Source organism: Podarcis tiliguerta (assembly GCF_965153285.1).
Source record: "Podarcis tiliguerta genome assembly, chromosome: 14".
Lineage (NCBI taxonomy): Eukaryota > Metazoa > Chordata > Lepidosauria > Squamata > Lacertidae > Podarcis > Podarcis tiliguerta.
The window spans coordinates 1665045-1684156 of record NC_139547.1 but is presented as its reverse complement, the minus strand read 5'-3'; the positions used below and the strand labels follow the sequence as shown (position 1 = coordinate 1684156).

The following is a 19112-nucleotide window of genomic DNA, read 5'->3' as shown; positions in this document are numbered from 1 at the left end:
CTCTCCCCGATGCTTTTTAACATCTTTATGCGCCCCCTTGCCCAGATTATCCGGAGCTTTGGGCTGGGCTGTCACCAATATGCTGATGACAGTCAGCTCTATCTGTTGATGGATGGCCACACCGACTCAGCCCCGAACACACTGACCAGATGCTTGGAAGCTGTGGCTGGATGGTTTCATGGGAGCCTATTGAAACTAAATCCTTCGAAGACAGAGGTCCTATGGCTAGGTCGGGATGGCATGGGGATGAGGGACCAACTCCCTTCTCTTGCGGGGGCCCAATTAGTGCCATTGCCTTCCATTAAGAGTTTGGGTGTAATCCTTGACGCCTCCCTTTCCATGGAGGCGCAAGTTACAGCAACAGCCAAGGCAACATTTTTCCACCTTTGCCGCATCAAGCAGTTGGTCCCTTACCTTTCCCGCCCCGACCTGGCCACAGTGATCCATGCGACGGTCATCTCCAGGCTTGACTACTGTAATTCGCTCTACGCAGGGCTGCCCTTGAAGCTGTCCCAGAAACTCCAGCGGGTGCAGAATGCTGCAGCGAGGCTCCTCACGGGGTCTCTGCCATGGGAGCATATTCACCCAGTGCTTTTCCAGCTGCACTGGCTCCCGGTGGAGTACAGGGTCAGATTTAAGGTGCTGCTTTTGACCTTTCAAGCCCTTCACGGCCTAGGACCCTCGTACCTACGGGACAGCCTCTCTCTCCTGGTCTGGTGGAACGGCCTGGTGGAACGCTCTGCCTCATGAGACCAGGGCCCTGCGGGGTCTGATTTCTTTCCGCAGGGCCTGTAAGACAGAGTGGTTCCGCCTGGCCTTTGGCTTGGAGCCAATTTGATTCCCTCCCTCCCTCTCTTTCTTTTTTCTTTTCCTTCTCCTCCTGCGATGAGGCTACATTTTAATATTTTAATGTTCCATTATTTTAATGTTGTATTTTACTTTTGTTTTTAAGTTGTAATCATTCATCTTGTTTTTATTATTGCTTGTAAGCCGCTCTGAGCCCGGCCTTGGCTGGGGAGGGCAGGGTATTAAAAAAATATATTATTATTATTATTATTATTAATTTTACACGTCAAAATTGCCAATTCCACATATTCTATCAATTTCAGCTGCCATTCTTCTTTGGTAGGTACCACCTCATTTTGCCATTTTTGTGTGTATAATATTGGTGCTGCAATTGTTGTGTAAAGAAACAGAGTTCTCTGTTTCTTTGGGGGGGGGGGTATCTGCTCCAGTTATCCACAGTAAGAAAGCTTCTGGTATTTGGGGGAGAGTTACCTTAAATATTTTTCCAACACATAATAAATCACCTCCCCAAAGTCCTTGGCTATTCTGCACATCCACCTGGTGGATCTCCAGAAGTTTCAGTCTCTCCAGCTGTGCCAGGCGTTGAACCTGGGTCCCCTTCTGCAGGCACAGCAGATGCTCTACTGCTGAGCTTTTTTTGCAGGAGCCATTTTCTTGTGGCAAATTGTCCCCAATCCAATGTGTCTTCCATGTGGGGTTGAGAGCGAGCATGTGGATCTGCTCATATCTTATCTGAAGCCAGATTGCTGCATTCCTTATATATTTTAATGTGTCTTTAATAATTCCCTGCAGATCTGAGCACCAGCCATTTTTCTGACTGCAGAAATGTACACTTAGAAAGTGTGATAACGCATTCCAAGCCGTCTTCGGTTCTTTTGTCAGTTCATATAAGATGTGTTGCTTGAAGACCCTCCATTTGCAGAAACTTCAGTTAGAAAACCTCTGTGTTGCTTTAATTGCATGCAGGTTTTAGGAAGACCCCCCTTTTTTGCTGGGGGAATGGTCTATTATTGGAGTCAAGCAAATGCCATAAAACCCACCACCCCTTGCTCAAAAGTAAAAAATGTGCATGCTGTTGGATGATCTATGTGGTAATGAAATGTTGTGCAGCAGGGAGCAGAAAGTTTTATTGATGTTCTTGTGTGTGCAAAAGGTTATCCCTTTTTAAAAATGTAAATGACTTTTGCTCATGACCACCACCAGTGATGTATTTCCAGGTTTACCTGTTTCTTTGTTTTAAAATATTTGCATCTTGCTTTTTAGATCAAAGCCCTTACAGGATGGCTTGCAACATAATGTAATTTACACTGTCCCATTGTTCCGCTGTCCAGTTAACATGCCCAGTTTCCTCTTTTGAACCTTTGTTTGAGAGATAACGATGACCTTTTCCTTGGAATTCTGGCATTTAGACAATATTCCTGCAGTCTGTGTTGAACAGTCCTTGCACTCAACTTCACATTACCTTGCACCATGTCATCTTGCATACACCCAGATGATTTTCTTCTGTCACGTAGGCACAGTCTCTCATTTCTTCTATCATCACTTGCTGCTGTGCACCTTTTCCTGCCTTTACCAGTCTGATTTTGTAGTGGCTGAGTCTCCTGATACCTCTTCAAAAAATTAGAAATGCCACCTTTGGTTAAGTTTCCACCAATTTTTCTTCTAATGTCTTCATAACTGTAGCCTTGTTCACTTAATAGTACTATTTCACATCGCTTTCTGGGTGACCAGTCAACTCTTTGTGCCATTTCTTTAATTTTATTACGTTTTACAAGCTCACTAAATGGAAGAACACAAAAAACCCAACCAACTTGATAGCAATCACATAGCACACTGACAAATGTCCTCCTCTCAGCTCCAGTACATAGCATCAGTAGCTGAATCCTGCTGTGACCTGAGTGGATCATTGCCAAAACAAGTTTTCTTTGGTTAAAGTGAAAAAAATAAAGTTTTAACCACATCAGACTTCATTGAGGAGATGGCTACTTAAAGCCAGAGTTGGCCTAACTTGACTTTTTTTTAAAAAAATGACAACTCTTGTGAATAAGAACTTGTAACTTGTGACTTGTGAATAATAATAAGTTTTCTTACTCTATATCAACCAAATAACACAGATATTGTGAAAGTAATGGCATTTTACATCATATAGTGTAATGTAAAGTTATCATTGTGGATCAAATCACTATGATATTGTTTGTTTGTTTCATTTAGGCCTATCTGTGTATTGTTTTACAACTGAATTACATTTAAAAAACCTGTCAACTCACATCACAATGTCATTTTCTTTGCTGAAACCTTTTATTAAGAAATTATAAATTTAATATTGGATTTTCTGTGAAATAATTCATTACAAGCTGAAGTGTGTGAGGAATTGAATGGGGGGGGGGGTTGGAGGAGAGGCGGAAAGAACAGCTAATATGTTCATGGCTAGAGGGCGCAATCTGGACGGTTCTGCCGTTCTGCCAAGATCACTTAGCTACGGCTCTGGTAATGTGTATCTTGCCCTGCAATCTTGCGTCTTGCGTACACTTGGTCGGCCCTGATCTGGTTCACGCTAGCGCCTGGCAACACTCGTGAGGAAACAGGTGCTCTTCCCATTAAATTAGCACAGATGGAAGAGGACATGAGCTGATCCTGGTTGTTGGAAAACCCAACTTCAGCTTCAACGACTTGGAAGCTTCACACTCCTGCTGTAAGCCTAAAAAAAATAGATTTGAGTGTTGCTGCTAGCTTGTGAGTGATTTCTGTAAAACTGCTTAGGCAGGCTGGCTGAGACTGTGGGATTTGATTTTGCAAGGAAAATGAATGATTGGACACAGATTTGTGGCTTAGAAATAGTGCACTGGATCAATGGTAAATGTCTTAGCCAACTTTGTTGGCCAAGCTCCATGTGTGGTGTGCCAAACGCATGAAGAATGTGCTTTGCAGTTTCTTTATAGTTGCATAGCAGCAGTGTGCAAGTGCTCCATGCACTGAGATCAGTGCCTGTTGTAGGGGCATTAAAGTTGCATGTGGACTGCTTTCAAGAGAAGATGTTTTCAGTGGTGAGCACTGAGAATATTACAAAGAATATTTACCTCCCCACCCTTCCATTGCAGAAACTGTGCTCAGAGAGGGTAAGAACATATTAAAAATAACAAAAAAGGCACCTTGACTGGGGCAATATCTGGCCATCTTCTTGTCAGGAGCTTGTCCTACTCTCGAGTAGGACCCTGGCAGAGACACATGCCTGACTGGCATGTTCTCTCCCTCCTAGTCGTTCATTCGGAAGCTTCAAAAGCTTTCTTCTGCCCAAACATCACAGGGGCCGATGCCAACAGACATCGGCACACTTAGGGATCCGCAGTGTCTTCGCAGCATGCGTAACAGAACTCAGCAACTCAGCATTTGGGCTAATCTACTGTATTTACATATAAGCACACACGGAGCACTGCAACATGGCTCCCTCTCTCTCTAGCATCAGACAGCAAAGAGAAAGAACAAAGGACAATAGTCCCACTTCACGGAACACAGGAACACAAACATCCCGTCTCCATCACTTCCCACTCAGTTGAGTCAAAACATACACCATTGTGATAGACAACAATCCCATAACTGCCATCATGGGGAATGACTGTTCAACACTTCTTTGGGGGTGGCACAGTGTTTGCGGCCCAGCCACCACCTGCTGCTTCCTGGCTCCTGGTTTTGGGGTCCCATGGCTGTCGATAGTTTGGGCCAATCACTAGTCTGCTTGGGGGCATGGCTGTGCTGGGGAGGGGCTGATGCAGACTTCTGCCAAAGGTCTGCTTTCTGGGCATAAAAACAAGCCCAGCCCTCGCTTGAGGCTGCAGTGTCCTTTGGTTTCACAGAGTACATAGCAGTGGCACCTAGCATTCTGAATCAATCAGAAGACCATAAATAGGTAGTAATGAATACTGTAAGATGAGTTTCAATAATAAACGTGGGTGGAAAGTAGTAAAGTGGTTCAGTTCTTAAGTGGCTCAGGAGCGGAGTTTGAATCCAGTGGCTTCCTTTCCAAGGACTTTTCCCTCCTGTTACAGTTCTTTATCTCTGCCCAATGCTTCCTTCCCAGTTGTGGCTTTGAAAGAATCCTGATAGCAAGGCAGGCTTTCCCTCCATTGGTCAGGGTGGCTCTGTCTTCAGCACAAGCCGGGAGTCAAGGCTGAATGGGCCCTGGGCCACACAGGCTTGGGGAGGAAGTGTGATTTTGCTTGAGGGACAACAACAATTATTGTGTTGCTAGTATTTGTCCTTGGAAGATGCTACTTTCCCTTTCATGGAAGGGGGAAAATGTCTTTTCTGAACCCTTGCCTGGTGGTCAGTGAATACAAGCCCCTAGGTCCTGCAGGGCTGGCATGCAATGGACAATGAAGTTTAAATGGGGTATATATTCATTGAACGTGATGTGTCTGTGCCAAATTAATATACAGTATGCTGCTTTCAGAAGGGGGGGGGGAGGGTCATTAGAGGAGCCTATGATTAGAAATATCAGTCAGCAGGACTGCGTATCTTTCATGCCAAAATGCTGATCTTTAAGGAAAAGTTTTTCTGAGAGGCTTTTACTAGAAACAGCAGAACGGCGGTGGTGAGGACCTGTGGCCGCCCAGATGTTGCTGGTCTGCAGCTCCCACCATTTTGGCTGTTGGCTGTTCAGGTTGGAGCTGATGGGAGATGGAGTCAAAAAGCATCTGGAGGGATGCCCGTTCCCCACCTCTGCAGGAGAACTAAGTGGGACAAGTCTGGACCATTTCAGGTGTCCGGCAGGGGACGGCCTATTTGAATGCTCCTCCCATGGTGGGAGGAGGCTTTTTGAACATAGAAAGAGAGTGTGTCAGACAGAAGGACAGACCAAATTTCTACTGGCAGGATGCCCCCCCCGCCCCCCATTACTGTCCTTGTAGGAATTTTTAAGAGTCAAAGCTACTCTTTCTACTCGTCCAGAATGCAAATAATGAATGTTTTCCAGATAACTGCTTTCCCTGCTTCTGTAACATGGGGGACAAATAGCAATGCTCCTTTGCATGATCTCAGTGATCAGGCTAAGACAGATGATTCTTAAGGCACCCCAGACCTGAGTTATCCAGGGTGTTGTATGTTAACATAACATAAGAGCCTTGAGCCTTGCCCAGTAGCATATATGCTGCCAGTGCAGATATTTTAGCAAAGGTGTCCCATGGGACTCCCATGCCATCAGTCATCTGCCCCCACCAGCAGTTTAGCTGCAGCCTTCTGCACTAGCTGTAGCTCCTGGACTGGACTCAAGGGCCGCCCCTATAGAGAGTGCTTTGCAAAAGTACGGTCTTTGCTGACTGGTGGCAGCTCTTTCTCCAGGCCTCAGGTAGAGGTGTTTCCCCTCAACAGCCACCTGGCTCATTGTATGTTGCTAGACTGCAACTCCCATCCATCCCAGCCTATGTGGCTAATGGTCAGAGGTGGTGGAAGTTGTAGTCCAATGGCATCTATGAGGAATGGTTGAAGGAACTGGGTATGTTTAGCCTGGAAAAGAGGAGACTGAGAGGAGATATGGGAGCCATCCTCCAATATCTGAAGGGCTGTCACATGGAAGAAGGAACAAGCTTGTTTTCTCCTGCTCCGGAGGGTAGGACTTGAATCCATGGCTTCAAGTTACAAAAAGGAGATTCCAAATAAACACCAGGAAGTGCTGACAGTAAGAGCTGTTCAACAGTGGAACGGTCTCCCTCAGGAGGTTGTGGACTCTCCTTTCTTAGAGGTTTTAAAGGAGAGGCAGGATGACCTTCTGTCATGGATGCTTTAGCCGAGATTCCTGCATTGCACGGGGTTGGACTAGATGAACCATGGGGTCCCTTCATATGATTCTACTTTTCAGGCCTATCCTCCTCATGACAGGAGAGTGAGCCGCAAATTCCTTACATTTCTGTAGCATTCATGTTGCAGGTTGATGACCTTGCTGAGGGAACAGTAGTTCTCGTCGTCACCAAACAAGCCAGACCTTGATTTATCTGCAGGTAGGAAGAAGTCAACAAGATCCTTCTTGCCAACTGCCTGTGTCCCTGGCTTTGGAGTCTCCGAAGCTTCTCAGCCAAGGAATGTGTAATCCTCCTCCTCTTCTCATGTCACTTGCCTCCTTTGTTTATATTATAATTTTTCTCAAGATAAGCACTTCTTGTTACCACCCAGAGAAAACTCTGGGCAGGCTTGGGTTGCATTTTTGAGGGTGGAACCACAATCATGAGTAAGTATTCCTAATTCAATTCTTTTTAGTAATTTAATTTTTTAAAATGCTGTTTAATATTTTTTACTTTTTTAAAAATTAATAATTTCAATATTGTAGAGTGCTTAGAGGTTTTGTTACAATGGTGTGGCATACAGATTTTGTTAATGAAATAAGATTATACAGGAGTTTAAACCTTGCTTAAAATATTGCTGTTGCTCCCCCAAAGTTCTGATCCTCTACCCTACTGAAGTCCAAAATGGTTTCTTGGAACATGATCATTATTCCACAATGCCACTCAATTTTCTCAGGTCAGCTGCAAAACCAATCCACACCTGGACTGGAGGAGGTGAAATGACAGGAGGTGAAATGGCCTCCTCTTTCATATTTTGTGGTGGTATGTTGCCCATTTTGGGGGGGGGGACTGCTAGGGCACACTCTTGTTTGGGGGCCACCATATTTATTTTCCCAGAATAAATGGAATGGCACTATATCAGCCTGTTTAAATTTGGTGCCCTCTGGATGTTGATGGGTTTCAGCTCGTATCAGCCCGAGACAACATGGCCAATGGTCAGCGATGATGGAACTGGTAGTTCAGAAACATCTGTAGGGCACTTGGTTAGGGAATGCTGATTTTTAAGCACCTTTGCCTGGTGCAGCCAATGGAGGAGCCAGACGGTGATTAGAGCTTGGACAGCCTGCAAACCATCAGCCAGTTTTTGTCAAATGGAAATAACTTTTCATTCCCTTTAACCAAGTGCCTCTTGCATTACACACATTTTCTATAAATATGACTTTCTAGGCAAGGGATATTTGGACGGGTTTGTAAAAGTAGTTAGAGGATTTGCTCGAAATAGCAGTGGCCTCAAGTTGATGCCTGACTGGGATCATTCAGAGAAGATCCACGGGATAGTCAAGACAAAGACGTCATTGCTTCTGCATCTCACTGTGAACTGAGCTCCAACAGAAACTTGGAAAAACGACGACAGGAACATTTTTTCCTGTTTTCCAAATTTATTCCCTCTGATTTGCTTTCTGCTATTGGCCTTCGAGGATCTGGGAAGACTGGCCAAGTTCAGCTGCTTGTGCTTGACATGTGCATAGCAATTTTAGTTGGGGAGAATACTTAAGAAGGGGGTCAGCCTGGGTGTGAATTTGCATGACCCTTCTCCTCTGATTTGTTTCATAGTCCTGAATCTGAATTGTGATGTTAAATGGGCCATCTGAGGCTGCCTCTTTTCTGAAAATAGTCACTGCTTCTGCAAAAGAGATACAGATGCAGCAAAAGAGCACTCCATATATATGTGGAGTTCTCTTTTGTGCGTGTGTGTGTGTGTGTGTGTATGTGTGTAAAAAAGGCCTCAGGGCATTGCTGCTGCTGATCTGCCTGTGAGTATTGGGGAGGACTGCTCCCCCTTGAAGCCCATTTCCCATCTTGGACCTGGGGGTGGGCCCTATACTCACCACCACAGCTTACAAGGCTCTAATAATAACACTAATGCTATCAAAGGAGGCAAGCATGGAGCTTGGAATTACTACCATGGAAGGGCAAGGGAGGTATGGCGGTGGGGGCAGATCTTATAGGCAAAGGGGTATGAGATATGGATATGCTCATCCCCTTCCAGTCTGCGCCCCATCCTGAGGGACACAGGTAGGGTGAGCAAGGACTACCCACATCCCTCACTGGTGTTGTGCAATGCCAGCTCTATAGGCAACAAAACCGCCACCCTGCAAGATTTTTTTACCTCGCAGGGGGTTGACCTGGCTTGTGTGACGGAGACCTGGGTGCGCAAAGGGGAAATAGTTACTTTATGAGAGATGGCGCCTCTGGGTTTCTCTGCCCTCCACCAGTCGCATACTAAGGGCGGGGGGGGGGAGGGGTGGCATTGTTAATCTGGGAAGATTGTTCTATCAGGGCTCTGCCATTGCCATCGATCCCCGGCATTGAATGTGTTGGCCTGGTGTGGGGTTCCGAGGAGAGCTTGGCTGTCTGGCTGGTGTACTGGCCACCTAGCGCACCAGCGCACCAGCAGCCACCTTGTCAGACCTGCTGGAGGTGGTGACCGGCTGGGCCTTGGAGTTCCCCACTCTACTGGTATTGGGGGACTTCAATGCCCATGCTGAAGCCTCCCCCTCCTTGCAGGTTCTGGATCTGGTGTCTTCCATGGCGACACTAGGGCTCTCCCAGTTTGGTTTGGGCCCTACGCATCCAGCAGGCCACACGCTGGACCTGATCTTCGGCGCAGGCATAGATGTGATCATGTCCCCCACTATGGAGGTGCCATGGTCTGATCACTATGTTCTGAAAGCCAGGATTGGCTTCCTGCCCCTACCCTGCTTAGGTGACATGCCTATTTGGGCTCACCCGCGGAGGCTGATGGATCCTGATAGATTCCATCAGGCCTTGCAGGATCCTGCTCCCCCTGGTGACTCATTGACTGAGCTTGTTGAGGGTTGGAATACCCGGCTCTTGGCGGCCATCGATGGGATCGCACCTAGACGCCCTCTGTGACCCTGCAGAAACTTGGTCCCCTGGTTTACCGAGGAGCTCTGGAAAATGAAGTGGGACCTCAGACGGCTAGAACGAGTATGGCAAGATGCCTGCGACAGAGCCTCAAGAACCTCTTATAGGGTGTTTATGAAAATCTATGAGATGGCCATGAAGGCTGCTAAGAAATCGTACTTCTCAGCCTCCATTGCATCCGCTACCTCTCTCCTAACGCAACGTTTTAGTATAATGAGCTCTCTAATGTCCCTAGAGGGACAGCCAAATTTAACTATGAATCAGGCACATAGCTGTGAGGCATTTGTGAGCTTTTTTTGCAGAGAAGGTCCTGATGCTCCGCCGAGACATCCCTGCTAATTTGGATACAATAATGGAACTGGAGGCCCCTTGACTGTCCCCTTGATTCTATGATTCTATGATTCTACTGGACCACTTTGACACGATACTCTCAGCCGATGTGGACAGACTCCTCCATGTCAGAAAGCCCACCACCTGTCCTCTCGACCCGTGCCCGTCCTGGCTGATTAGAGCATGATCAGATGAGGTGCGGACCCCCCTCAGTAAGATCATCAATTTGTCTCTTGGCACTGGGACATTCCCAGGGAAACTGAAGGAGGCAGTGGTGCGTCCGCTCTTAAAGAAAACATCATTAGATCCTTTAGATCTATCCAATTAATGCCCAGTTTCAAATCTTCCGATCCTGGGTAAGGTGACTGAGAGAGCGGTTGCTGAACTGGTGGGTGGATTTCTGGATGATACATTGGCTCTAGATCCATTCCAGTCTAGCTTACGCTCTGGTCATGGGACCGAGATAGCTCTGGTCGCCCTAGCAGACGATTTCTGTAGGCAGCTGGATCGAGGCGGGTTGGGGCTGTTGATTCTCTTAGATATGTCAGCAGCCTTCGACATGGTCGATCACGAACTTTTAGACCACCGCCTCGCCGACGTGGGGATTTGGGGCACAGTCCTTCAATGGCTTCGCTCGTTCCTTTCTGGTCGGGGACAGAGGGTGGCGCTGGGGATGGGGGTGGGAGCTGTCATCACGCTACTCCTTGGTGTGTGGAGTACCGCAGGGCACAATTCTCTCCCCGATGCTTTTCAACATCTTTATGTGCTCCCTCGCCCAGCTTGTCTGGAATTTTGGTTTGGGTTGCCATCAGTATGCTGATGACACCCAACTCTTTCTGTTGATGGACAGTCATCCCGGCTCGGCCCCAGACACACTAATCAGATGTCTGGAAGCTGCGGCTGGATGGCTACATGGGAGCCGGTTGAAGTTAAATCCTTCAAAGACAGAGGTCCTTTGGGTCGGGACGATATGGGATTGGGGGGGTCAACTCCCATCCCTTGTGGGGGGCGCAATTAGTGCCAGCGCCTTCCATCAAGAGTTTGGGTGCAGGTTCCCCATCCCTGATGTAGGACTTACCACATGGAGGTGATTTCCATCAAGCTTCATTTAAGCCTTTCCCAAGCATCCTTTTTGGGTTGCTAGTCATGGTTGCTTCTCTATTATTTCACTATTGTGACATCATGTGGCATAGGCTGTTTGAAAAACAAGGAACCAAAAGCCTCCTGGCTTGGGAGTGGGGTCAACCTGGCTCCAGTGACCCCTGTTTTTCCTAAAATGCACAATTCTTAAGTTGGGGTAAGGTTGGTAGGAGGGAGAACTGGAATGAAGGAAGTCCTATACATTTGTGTGAATTCGTAACTCCCAGAGAGCCTGGAAAATGGAGTGAATGAAATGATTCAGGGCACATTAAGAATTCTATTTCCCAGACTTCCTGGCAGCGATACAAACTCCAGATTAATCCCTATGCCCAGAGCATCCGAGAAGGGAGCAGAGGAATCTCTCCATCTTACCCCTGCCAACTGGTTTTCTTCCATTCTTCCAAGGGCCAGCAATTTAGCCCCTCATCCTTTTCCATTCCTCAGGTTTTGTATTTCAAGATATAAAAAATGTATTTTAAGATATAAAAAAAGCAGAAAGAAAAAGTGTGTGTGTAGATATATCTATATTTATTAAACAACACCATCTTATCAAGGTCCTCTTGAGGATCAGAGTCCCCCTGCCTCAAAATTTATTACTTGAAACACTTGGGGCATTTAGGAAGAGATTTGGGGTTCTGTGTCCCATGGATTCATCCCAACAATGCTTAGATGAGCAGAGCAGCTACCAGCTGCTACAAGCACCTGTGGAAAGCCTCATTCCAGTGATCCAAGTCACATGGGTCGGGTGAATTCAGGTGTGCAGCAATCCTTCCTGATTGGTTGGTGAATCGAAGGTCCATCTTTTGTTCCTAGGCATTAACTGCATTGTTGCAGCACAGCCAGCAGTCCAGTTCTGTCCAGTGTGTTTTAGCTCTGAGAAGTTCTGGTAACTTAATGTACGGTACCTCATAGGTGATAGTCGTGGTGGGGAGGGTGACCCTAGGAGGTTAACAGCAAAGTAATGGCTGGAGGTAGTTACCTGGGAAAACTTTTAACACATACCAATCAGCAAGGCTGGATGAGGTTGACCCAAGGGTTTTTCTTTCTCCGTTTTTGAAGAAGCAGTGAAGGAAATGACAATCTCTCAATATATCTTATGAGCATAGAAAGGTAGCAGATGCCTTGAGAGAAAGAGGCTGCGTCAAAACCTTGCAAAAAGGGAGGCTTTTGAAATGGACAATTTATTTGTCTGAGTTGCTGAACAGCTGTGCCCACCTGGCTACTCTGTAAAGCACCTGGCTAGGCTGGGGTTTGACAGGTGCTGGCAGTGTGCTATTGCCCACAAAGCACCATTTCCTTTGCCAGAAAACCTCTTACCTTGGTGAAATATACTCTGAGTCAAGAGTGGATTTCATGCTCTTTATTCAGCTCATAGTGGTGAGGAGGAATGGAAGTTCCCACCGAATGTCTGCCTTATATACATTATTTACACAATGGGCCCCACGTGATTGGCTAATTCCAGGATTTTCCTGTAGGCCAATCAGGTTGCGGATTCTCTTCCACCTGGAGCTGGATTGGGTGGCTCCTGTGGACCAATCAGACTGCTGCATTCTGAATCCCATTGTTCTAGGACCAGACTGCTGCATTCTGGATCCCATTCAACATAACACTTGGGAAGGGCCTCAAAGGTCTGCACCTCGTGTTAGGCTACAAGGACAGGTTGGGGATGCTGCTGGTTTATCGACCACTCTGTTGCCCAGCAGCTCCCCTGACTGAGCTGACCGAGATGGCCTCCCCCCTCCCAATATAATACATTTGTGCCTGCTGTTTTCATGAATATATGCATTTGTGTCCGCATAGTTTGGTTGGGAGAACTGCACTGCAAATTTCAGCAAAGTGCAGTGAAAGGGTTGATGTGTTTCAGTTTGCATACTGGTTCAAGAAGTGCAAATTGGGTAGTTTCCTATTAAAGTACAAACAAATCAAATCCCTCCCCCATTCCTAGTTTATACTGGGGTCCTCCATGAGCCAGGATGCAGCTGGTCAGCTGCAGGTTGTAGCTGAGCAAAATTATTGGGGGAAATATAAGAGTAAGACTAAGACCTCCCCCTCACCCAATTTATAATTTCCACAGAAGGATGGACTTTTCTCGAGTGATACATCAGCTGGTTTTTTCCTCCCTTTCACTCCTTGCATTTAGTTTCCAGAAATCCTAATGAGTGTTAAGCCGGCAAACCCATGCCTGACCTGGGGAAATCCAGGAAAGCTGGAGTGGCTGGGGGGGGGGGGGAGCGTTTTTTGCCAGATTCTAGAGGGCCATGCAAGCTAGACCGTGCAAGGACTTAGGGCTCTAATTGCTTTTTCAGGTTGTTTTGGCTAGAAAGTGACCCACGTGGCTCCTTTTCCAAACGTGTGTCATCTCAGCACAGGTCTGGAACAGCTGTGCTCATTTGCAGGTATCCAACCAGTCTGAACTCACAAGTGTCTGGGAGAGTGGTGGCATTTTCAGGGCACTTGGCCAAAAAGCTCCAAACAATGGACAGGTCTGCAGAGGTAGTTTTCAAAATGCATTTTAGTAAATTACTTTGAAGAGAAGCGGTAGACTGAGAGATGTGCTGAGGGTCAAATACTTTTCACCTACAAGTGGGGAAATGGCTGCTGCTGGTGGGCGGGCTTAAACAAATAGCAGGAGTAGAAAGGGTTAAGCAGCACCCCACTTCCAACCACCCCTTTGCCTCTGATTACAGCTTTCCAAGACAGTAAGAAACTGCGGGGGGGGTGTGTGTGTGGGGGGGGGGGAAGACACAGAAATCCACAGTAGCCACCAAGACCTGTAATAAATTGCCCCATAATCTGTACATAACTTATATATATTGTGGCATATTGTTGTTTCTATGTCACAGAGGATATCTTACTATGCATTTTCTTTGACTTGCCTTTGTCTTTCTTTACTGAGTTGCATGCAAACATATAAGAGATATTATGTTTTTTCCTGAATATGTACGTTTGAAATCCAACATATTTTTAAAAATGTTTTTACTGATTTTTCCATATAAATAAAAACACATAACAATAATAACACTGAGAACGTTTTTGAAAGCCAATAAATAAGCAAACCTTCCCATAATACTAGCGTAGCCTGTTTGTAATTTCCGTATGTATAAGAAGCTCTGGCTCTGATGCACCAAAATTGATATCTCACAAATAATTGATTACACCTCTGTTGGAGATCACACTTCCAGATGTGATCTATCATTAATGCATGAGAGAATGTCAGCACTCATGTCAATTGCACATGTTTCTGACCTAATTCTTCCTTATTTGACAGGCGTGTCCTGAGAACAGAAACATCAGAGAGTTGCAGTGCTCCTCCTACAACAACAAGCCTTTTATGGGAAGATTCTATGAGTGGGAACCTTTTGCGGAAGGTAAGGGAAGTTTCTACCTTTGGGCAACATGTTGTGGCTTTCACTGTCCCGCCACACAATATTCAACTGATGTGGGTTTTTTGGTGTTGTTGTTGTTGTTGTTGTTATAATATTTATATACCACCCTTCACCAAAACCTCTCAGGGAGGTTCTCAAGATAAAAACACAAGATAAAAGCTTTACATCCCTTTACATCCCTTGCTTTACATCCCTTACACCATATAAATTTCTCCATCAAGGAAAGGGAGAGGTATCTAAACACTTTAAGGACACATCCCATCCAGAAGCACACTGGGAGGAGAGCACAAAGCAGGCTGGCAATTGGTGTGTCCTGAGGAAAGGTGTGGTCTGGGGGGAGTTGTGAGGGTTGGATAGAGGAGCCTGGAGGCTTGAATTTGGTCCCTAGACCTGAGGTTCCCCATCCCCGTTACCATCCTGCTACAAGACACCTTCAAGGGCTGAAGCTGCTGAATAGGGCTACCTAAGGAACTGGATGCAAACTGACCTGGACTAATGAATGGATCAGAACTTAGTTGAACACCAGCTCTTGTACTTCCTAAATACATATTCTGACATGGTCCTTATTGATTTATAGGCCCATGAAACCTTCTGCTACACCAAATGTGTTAATCTTCAAGATTAACAGGACTCTTCATTTGGGGTATTTTTTAGTGCAGTGGATTGACATGGGTGTGATATTTTAGAGGTCACTCCTTAAAATAGGACCTCTTTGGCTTTCTGAGCCCAAATGCAGGGTGTTCACCCCATCACTATTCAAATATATTGAGAGGCTATTTCATGAAAGAGCCAAGAGACGTATTCTCTGTTGCCCGATGACAATAGTGTGGATCTGATGGGCTTAAGTAACTGGAGGAGAGATTTCAGCTGAATGTCAGGAGAAATGTCTCAACAGTACAATCACTTTGGCAGTGGGATCCTGGAGGGGTCATGGTGGGCTCTCTTTGTTGGAGACCTTCAAGCAGAAGCTGGGCAACCATCTGATATGGATACGCCAGCTCTGGGCTTCCTGCATGAAGCAGGGAGTGGAGCCAAAGCCCAACCATCCATTTCATACCACTTTAGCACTCCCAAAGAATACAGGGAACAATAGTTTGTTCAGGGAGCCGAGAGCTTTTTAGGAGTTCTCCATTCCCATCACAGAGTTACAGTTTCCAGATTGCTCTGGGAAGGGGGGTTGAACCATTCTAAGAAGTGTAGCTCTGCTAGGGAAACAAGCAGGACGGGGGGGCATCCTGTTTCGCCATGTGAGGTGAAATGGGAACGAGCCACCCTGGGTGCGTGCTGCCTGCCCTCTTGCCACCCCTGATCAAGCCTTGCTTACCAGGGTCAGGTGGCTGCAGCTTCTGGCGAGATCTCTTGAGGCCTCTGTGCGATCTTGGGGGCACTTGCAGGATCTCACTGGAACCTGGAAGCTGCCTCGGCTACTTCTCCAGCAGTGGTGGGGGATCACTCTGGCAGAGGCAGCCTCTGAATACCCCTGCCTGTGGCAGCTGCCTCCTTCTGCTCATGCATGGGCTGGCCCTGGGAACAGGGGTCTTCCAGCACTCTTAACAAGCTACAGCTCCCAGGATTCTTTGCGGTAAGCCACAACTTTTTAAAGTGGTATCATGGTGCTTTAAATGTATGGTGCAAATGGGACCTTTGACAAGATGACCTATAAGATCCCTCCCAACTCCATGATTCTTTTGATACAAATATTGGTAACCTAGGGTGCAATGATTTGGCTGATTGGCTACTCTCAGTTGTGAATCTGGTGCTAGGTATATTGTCCCTGCATTTTTACAATCAGTTTATTTACTTATTTATTTATTTATTTAATGCCTTATAAAATCAATTTTTTAAGGCGCTGTACAAAAAGTGCAATCAAACTGTGCTATGCAATATAGTCTGTTTGAGGAATAAATGTTGGAAGTCAGTGTGTTTGAGACTCGGATTGCTTTTAAAGCCTCATGGCTGACCTATTTGCTTAGAAACAGATTTAATTAAAAGGTACGCTATAGATGTTGATTATTTTCTCTTTGCAAAGCATTGGCAGGGCTTGAGTGTACATTTCTGAAGCCCCTGCAGTAATATATTCTTATAGAGTTTCCTCCAAGGATGTGTAAAAACACTTGCAGGTTAATATTAGATACCTGCTGACAAGAAATACAAATCAACTACCTCTCTTATTATTGGCAGGAAGTTATGGTACTTTTCCTCTTACCAGCAGACCAGATCAGGAGAGGCCCCCTTCCTCTGTGCTTTCAGAGAACACACACACAGAGAGAGAACAGATCAGCTATGGATTTTTGTCAAATATTTACTCCTAACCCTGATTAATATATATATATACAGTGGTACCTCGCAAGACAAATGCCTCGGAAGACGAAAAACTCGCAAGACGAAAGAGTTTTTCGTTTTCTGAGTTGCTTCGCAAGACGGATTTCCCTATGGGCTTGCTTCGCAAGACGAAACGTCTTGCGCCTTTTTAAAAAAACCGCCAATGCATTCCTATGGGAAACCGTCAATACACAGTGGTGCTTCGCAAGATGAAAAAATTCACAAGACGAAAAAACTCGCAGAACGAATTAATTTCGTCTTGCGAGGCACCACTGTATTGCCCTTCTGAATGTAAGGATGCTTCCATATTGTTAAGGCCTCTCTTCCTATCCTCTTATAAACGCAGCTGAAATGTGTTTAAGAAAAACAGCATGGCCCATTGTGATCTGTCAACCTCAGGCAGGGAGGAAAACAATGCATCCCATCACGTTCTCTCAGTCTGCTGGACCTCTTTCATAAATCACCCAAGTGCCAAGTCAGGGCTTTTAAGGACATGGAGGACATTGTGGGTCACACCTGTGATCTGTGTGAAATTTTGACCTGTGTAAAACTAGCACATCTTTGGGGTGGGGAGCAGCATGCTGGCAGCATGTTCTACCCTTGACGTATACATACTGGTTTGAATGTCTGAAGAGAGAGCCTACATGCGCATGGGAGACACCTCCTGTCTTTACATGCTGTCGTAAGAAGAATTCTACTGGTTCAGATCAAAGGCACTAATTGCCTCCTGTGTAGACTACTACAGTTTCACTCCATGTGGGGGTAGCCTTGAAGACAGCCTGGAATCTGCAGCTGGTGCAGAATGCCGCTTCTCAGTTATTCACAGATGGCGAGGGGTGGGGATCATATTACCCTGATCTTCAATCTCCACACTGGCTGCCAGTGAGCTGAGAGGTCCAATTCAAGGTGCTAATTTTTGTGTAAAGTGCCCTGAACAACTTGGGATTCAAAGACATTAAGGAGAGCATTCTCGGGTATTGCCCCAACTGACTGTTAAGATCAGCCAGGAATGCCCTGTTTGTCTCAACACTAGTTACTGCTAGTTGGCTGGTGAAGCAGAGCGGGGCATTCTTGGTGGTGTCCCCCAGATTATGGAGCTCCCTCCTGAATAAAGTTTGGTTGGCCTCCACACTGGCCACATTCAAGCAATGTGGGAACCTTTCTTTTTATCCTGGCCTTCGTGTCACAACTGATATTTTTGCTGTGTTGTTCATTCAATCAGTTCTCAAACTGTTATTGCCATATATTCCATTAAGGATCAGTACAAAAAAGTCACTCAGCAAAATCTGCATCTAACACTCAAGTTAATGTTGTGTAACATTCACAAATCCTCAGTGCATGTTGCAGAAACTTGGCTGTTATTTCCCAAACCTTCCCCCAAACCATTGCTATTTTTCTAAAAAAAAAGAGGTGGCGGAACTGACCAGTGAACTTGCCTCTCTTGTTCTCTTAGAATGGCAATGGCCCCCACCTGAGAGGGGCCAGAGCTGAGTTCTGATAGGGTTGCCATATGTCCTGATTTTGCCTGACATTACTGGGATTTCAGAGGTGGAATTGATGTCTGGGAGGAATTTCCGAAAGGTGGCGCTTTGTCCTGAATTTTAGGCAAGTCAATCAAAAAATTACATTTCTTTGGAGTTTTCAACAATTTTGGCACCCTAGTTCTGGTGAGCCCTGCCCCAAACTATCAGGACTGAGTAGGCCACAAAGCTGTCATAATGACAGCATATGATGATAATGCTACAAGATTATTAAAAATTAGCTTTAACAGTTCCTCTTGGTGGGATTATCAAAATTCTGTCATACGTGTTATAGAAGGGGACATAGCAGTCTTGCAGGGTAATCCTATACATGTCTCCTTGGAAGTAAATTCCACTGAGATCAATGGGATTTACTCCCCAACTTAAGTGGGTTTAGGATTGCAGCCTAAGGGAAGTAGTCATTTTCACAACTGTGTATTTCAACGGCCTGTGTGTACGCACATGGGAACAGTGAGTGAGCATGCCAACTTCTTTGCTGAGCAAGATGGCCCCAGGGAACGCTCGTCTAGGCCATGTTGTAATTGCACAGAGATGGTAATTGGTTCCATACTGTGGGCAGAGTCTGCTGCTGCTCCTTGAAGCAATAACACTGTGTGTGCTACTTTGGGGACCTCCTCCTTCCCACAATTCACCAGCCATGACTCATTCTCTATGGTGCCAGGAAAGAAAGCTTGCAGGCTTCAATGTATAGCTTCTACCATTTCTGTTTCACTCTCCTGAACAACGCAATCCTTTATAGGAAGGGTTGGATTTTACACCTCCTGTTTGAATTGGAACTCTTGGAAGGGCACCTCACCCAATTTACAGCCAAGCCCTAACGATGGAGTTCAAAATAATTTTACCACCTTCCCCGCCTCTAAAGTATC

At 45.9% G+C, this 19112-nt stretch overlaps 1 protein-coding gene across 1 annotated transcript in view; it reads left to right on the top strand.

Moving 5' to 3' along the window:
* LOC310664152 (thrombospondin type-1 domain-containing protein 4-like) overlaps positions 1-15263 on the top strand; it is a 97234-nt gene extending 81971 nt beyond the window's left edge. The window contains exons 6-7 of the mRNA XM_083412818.1: positions 14266-14365; positions 14961-15263. Coding sequence (XP_083268944.1) covers positions 14266-14365; positions 14961-14968 — 108 coding nt within the window. The 3' untranslated portion in view covers positions 14969-15263. The remainder of the gene's footprint in view (positions 1-14265; positions 14366-14960) is intronic.
* Positions 15264-19112: the final 3849 nt, after the last annotated feature.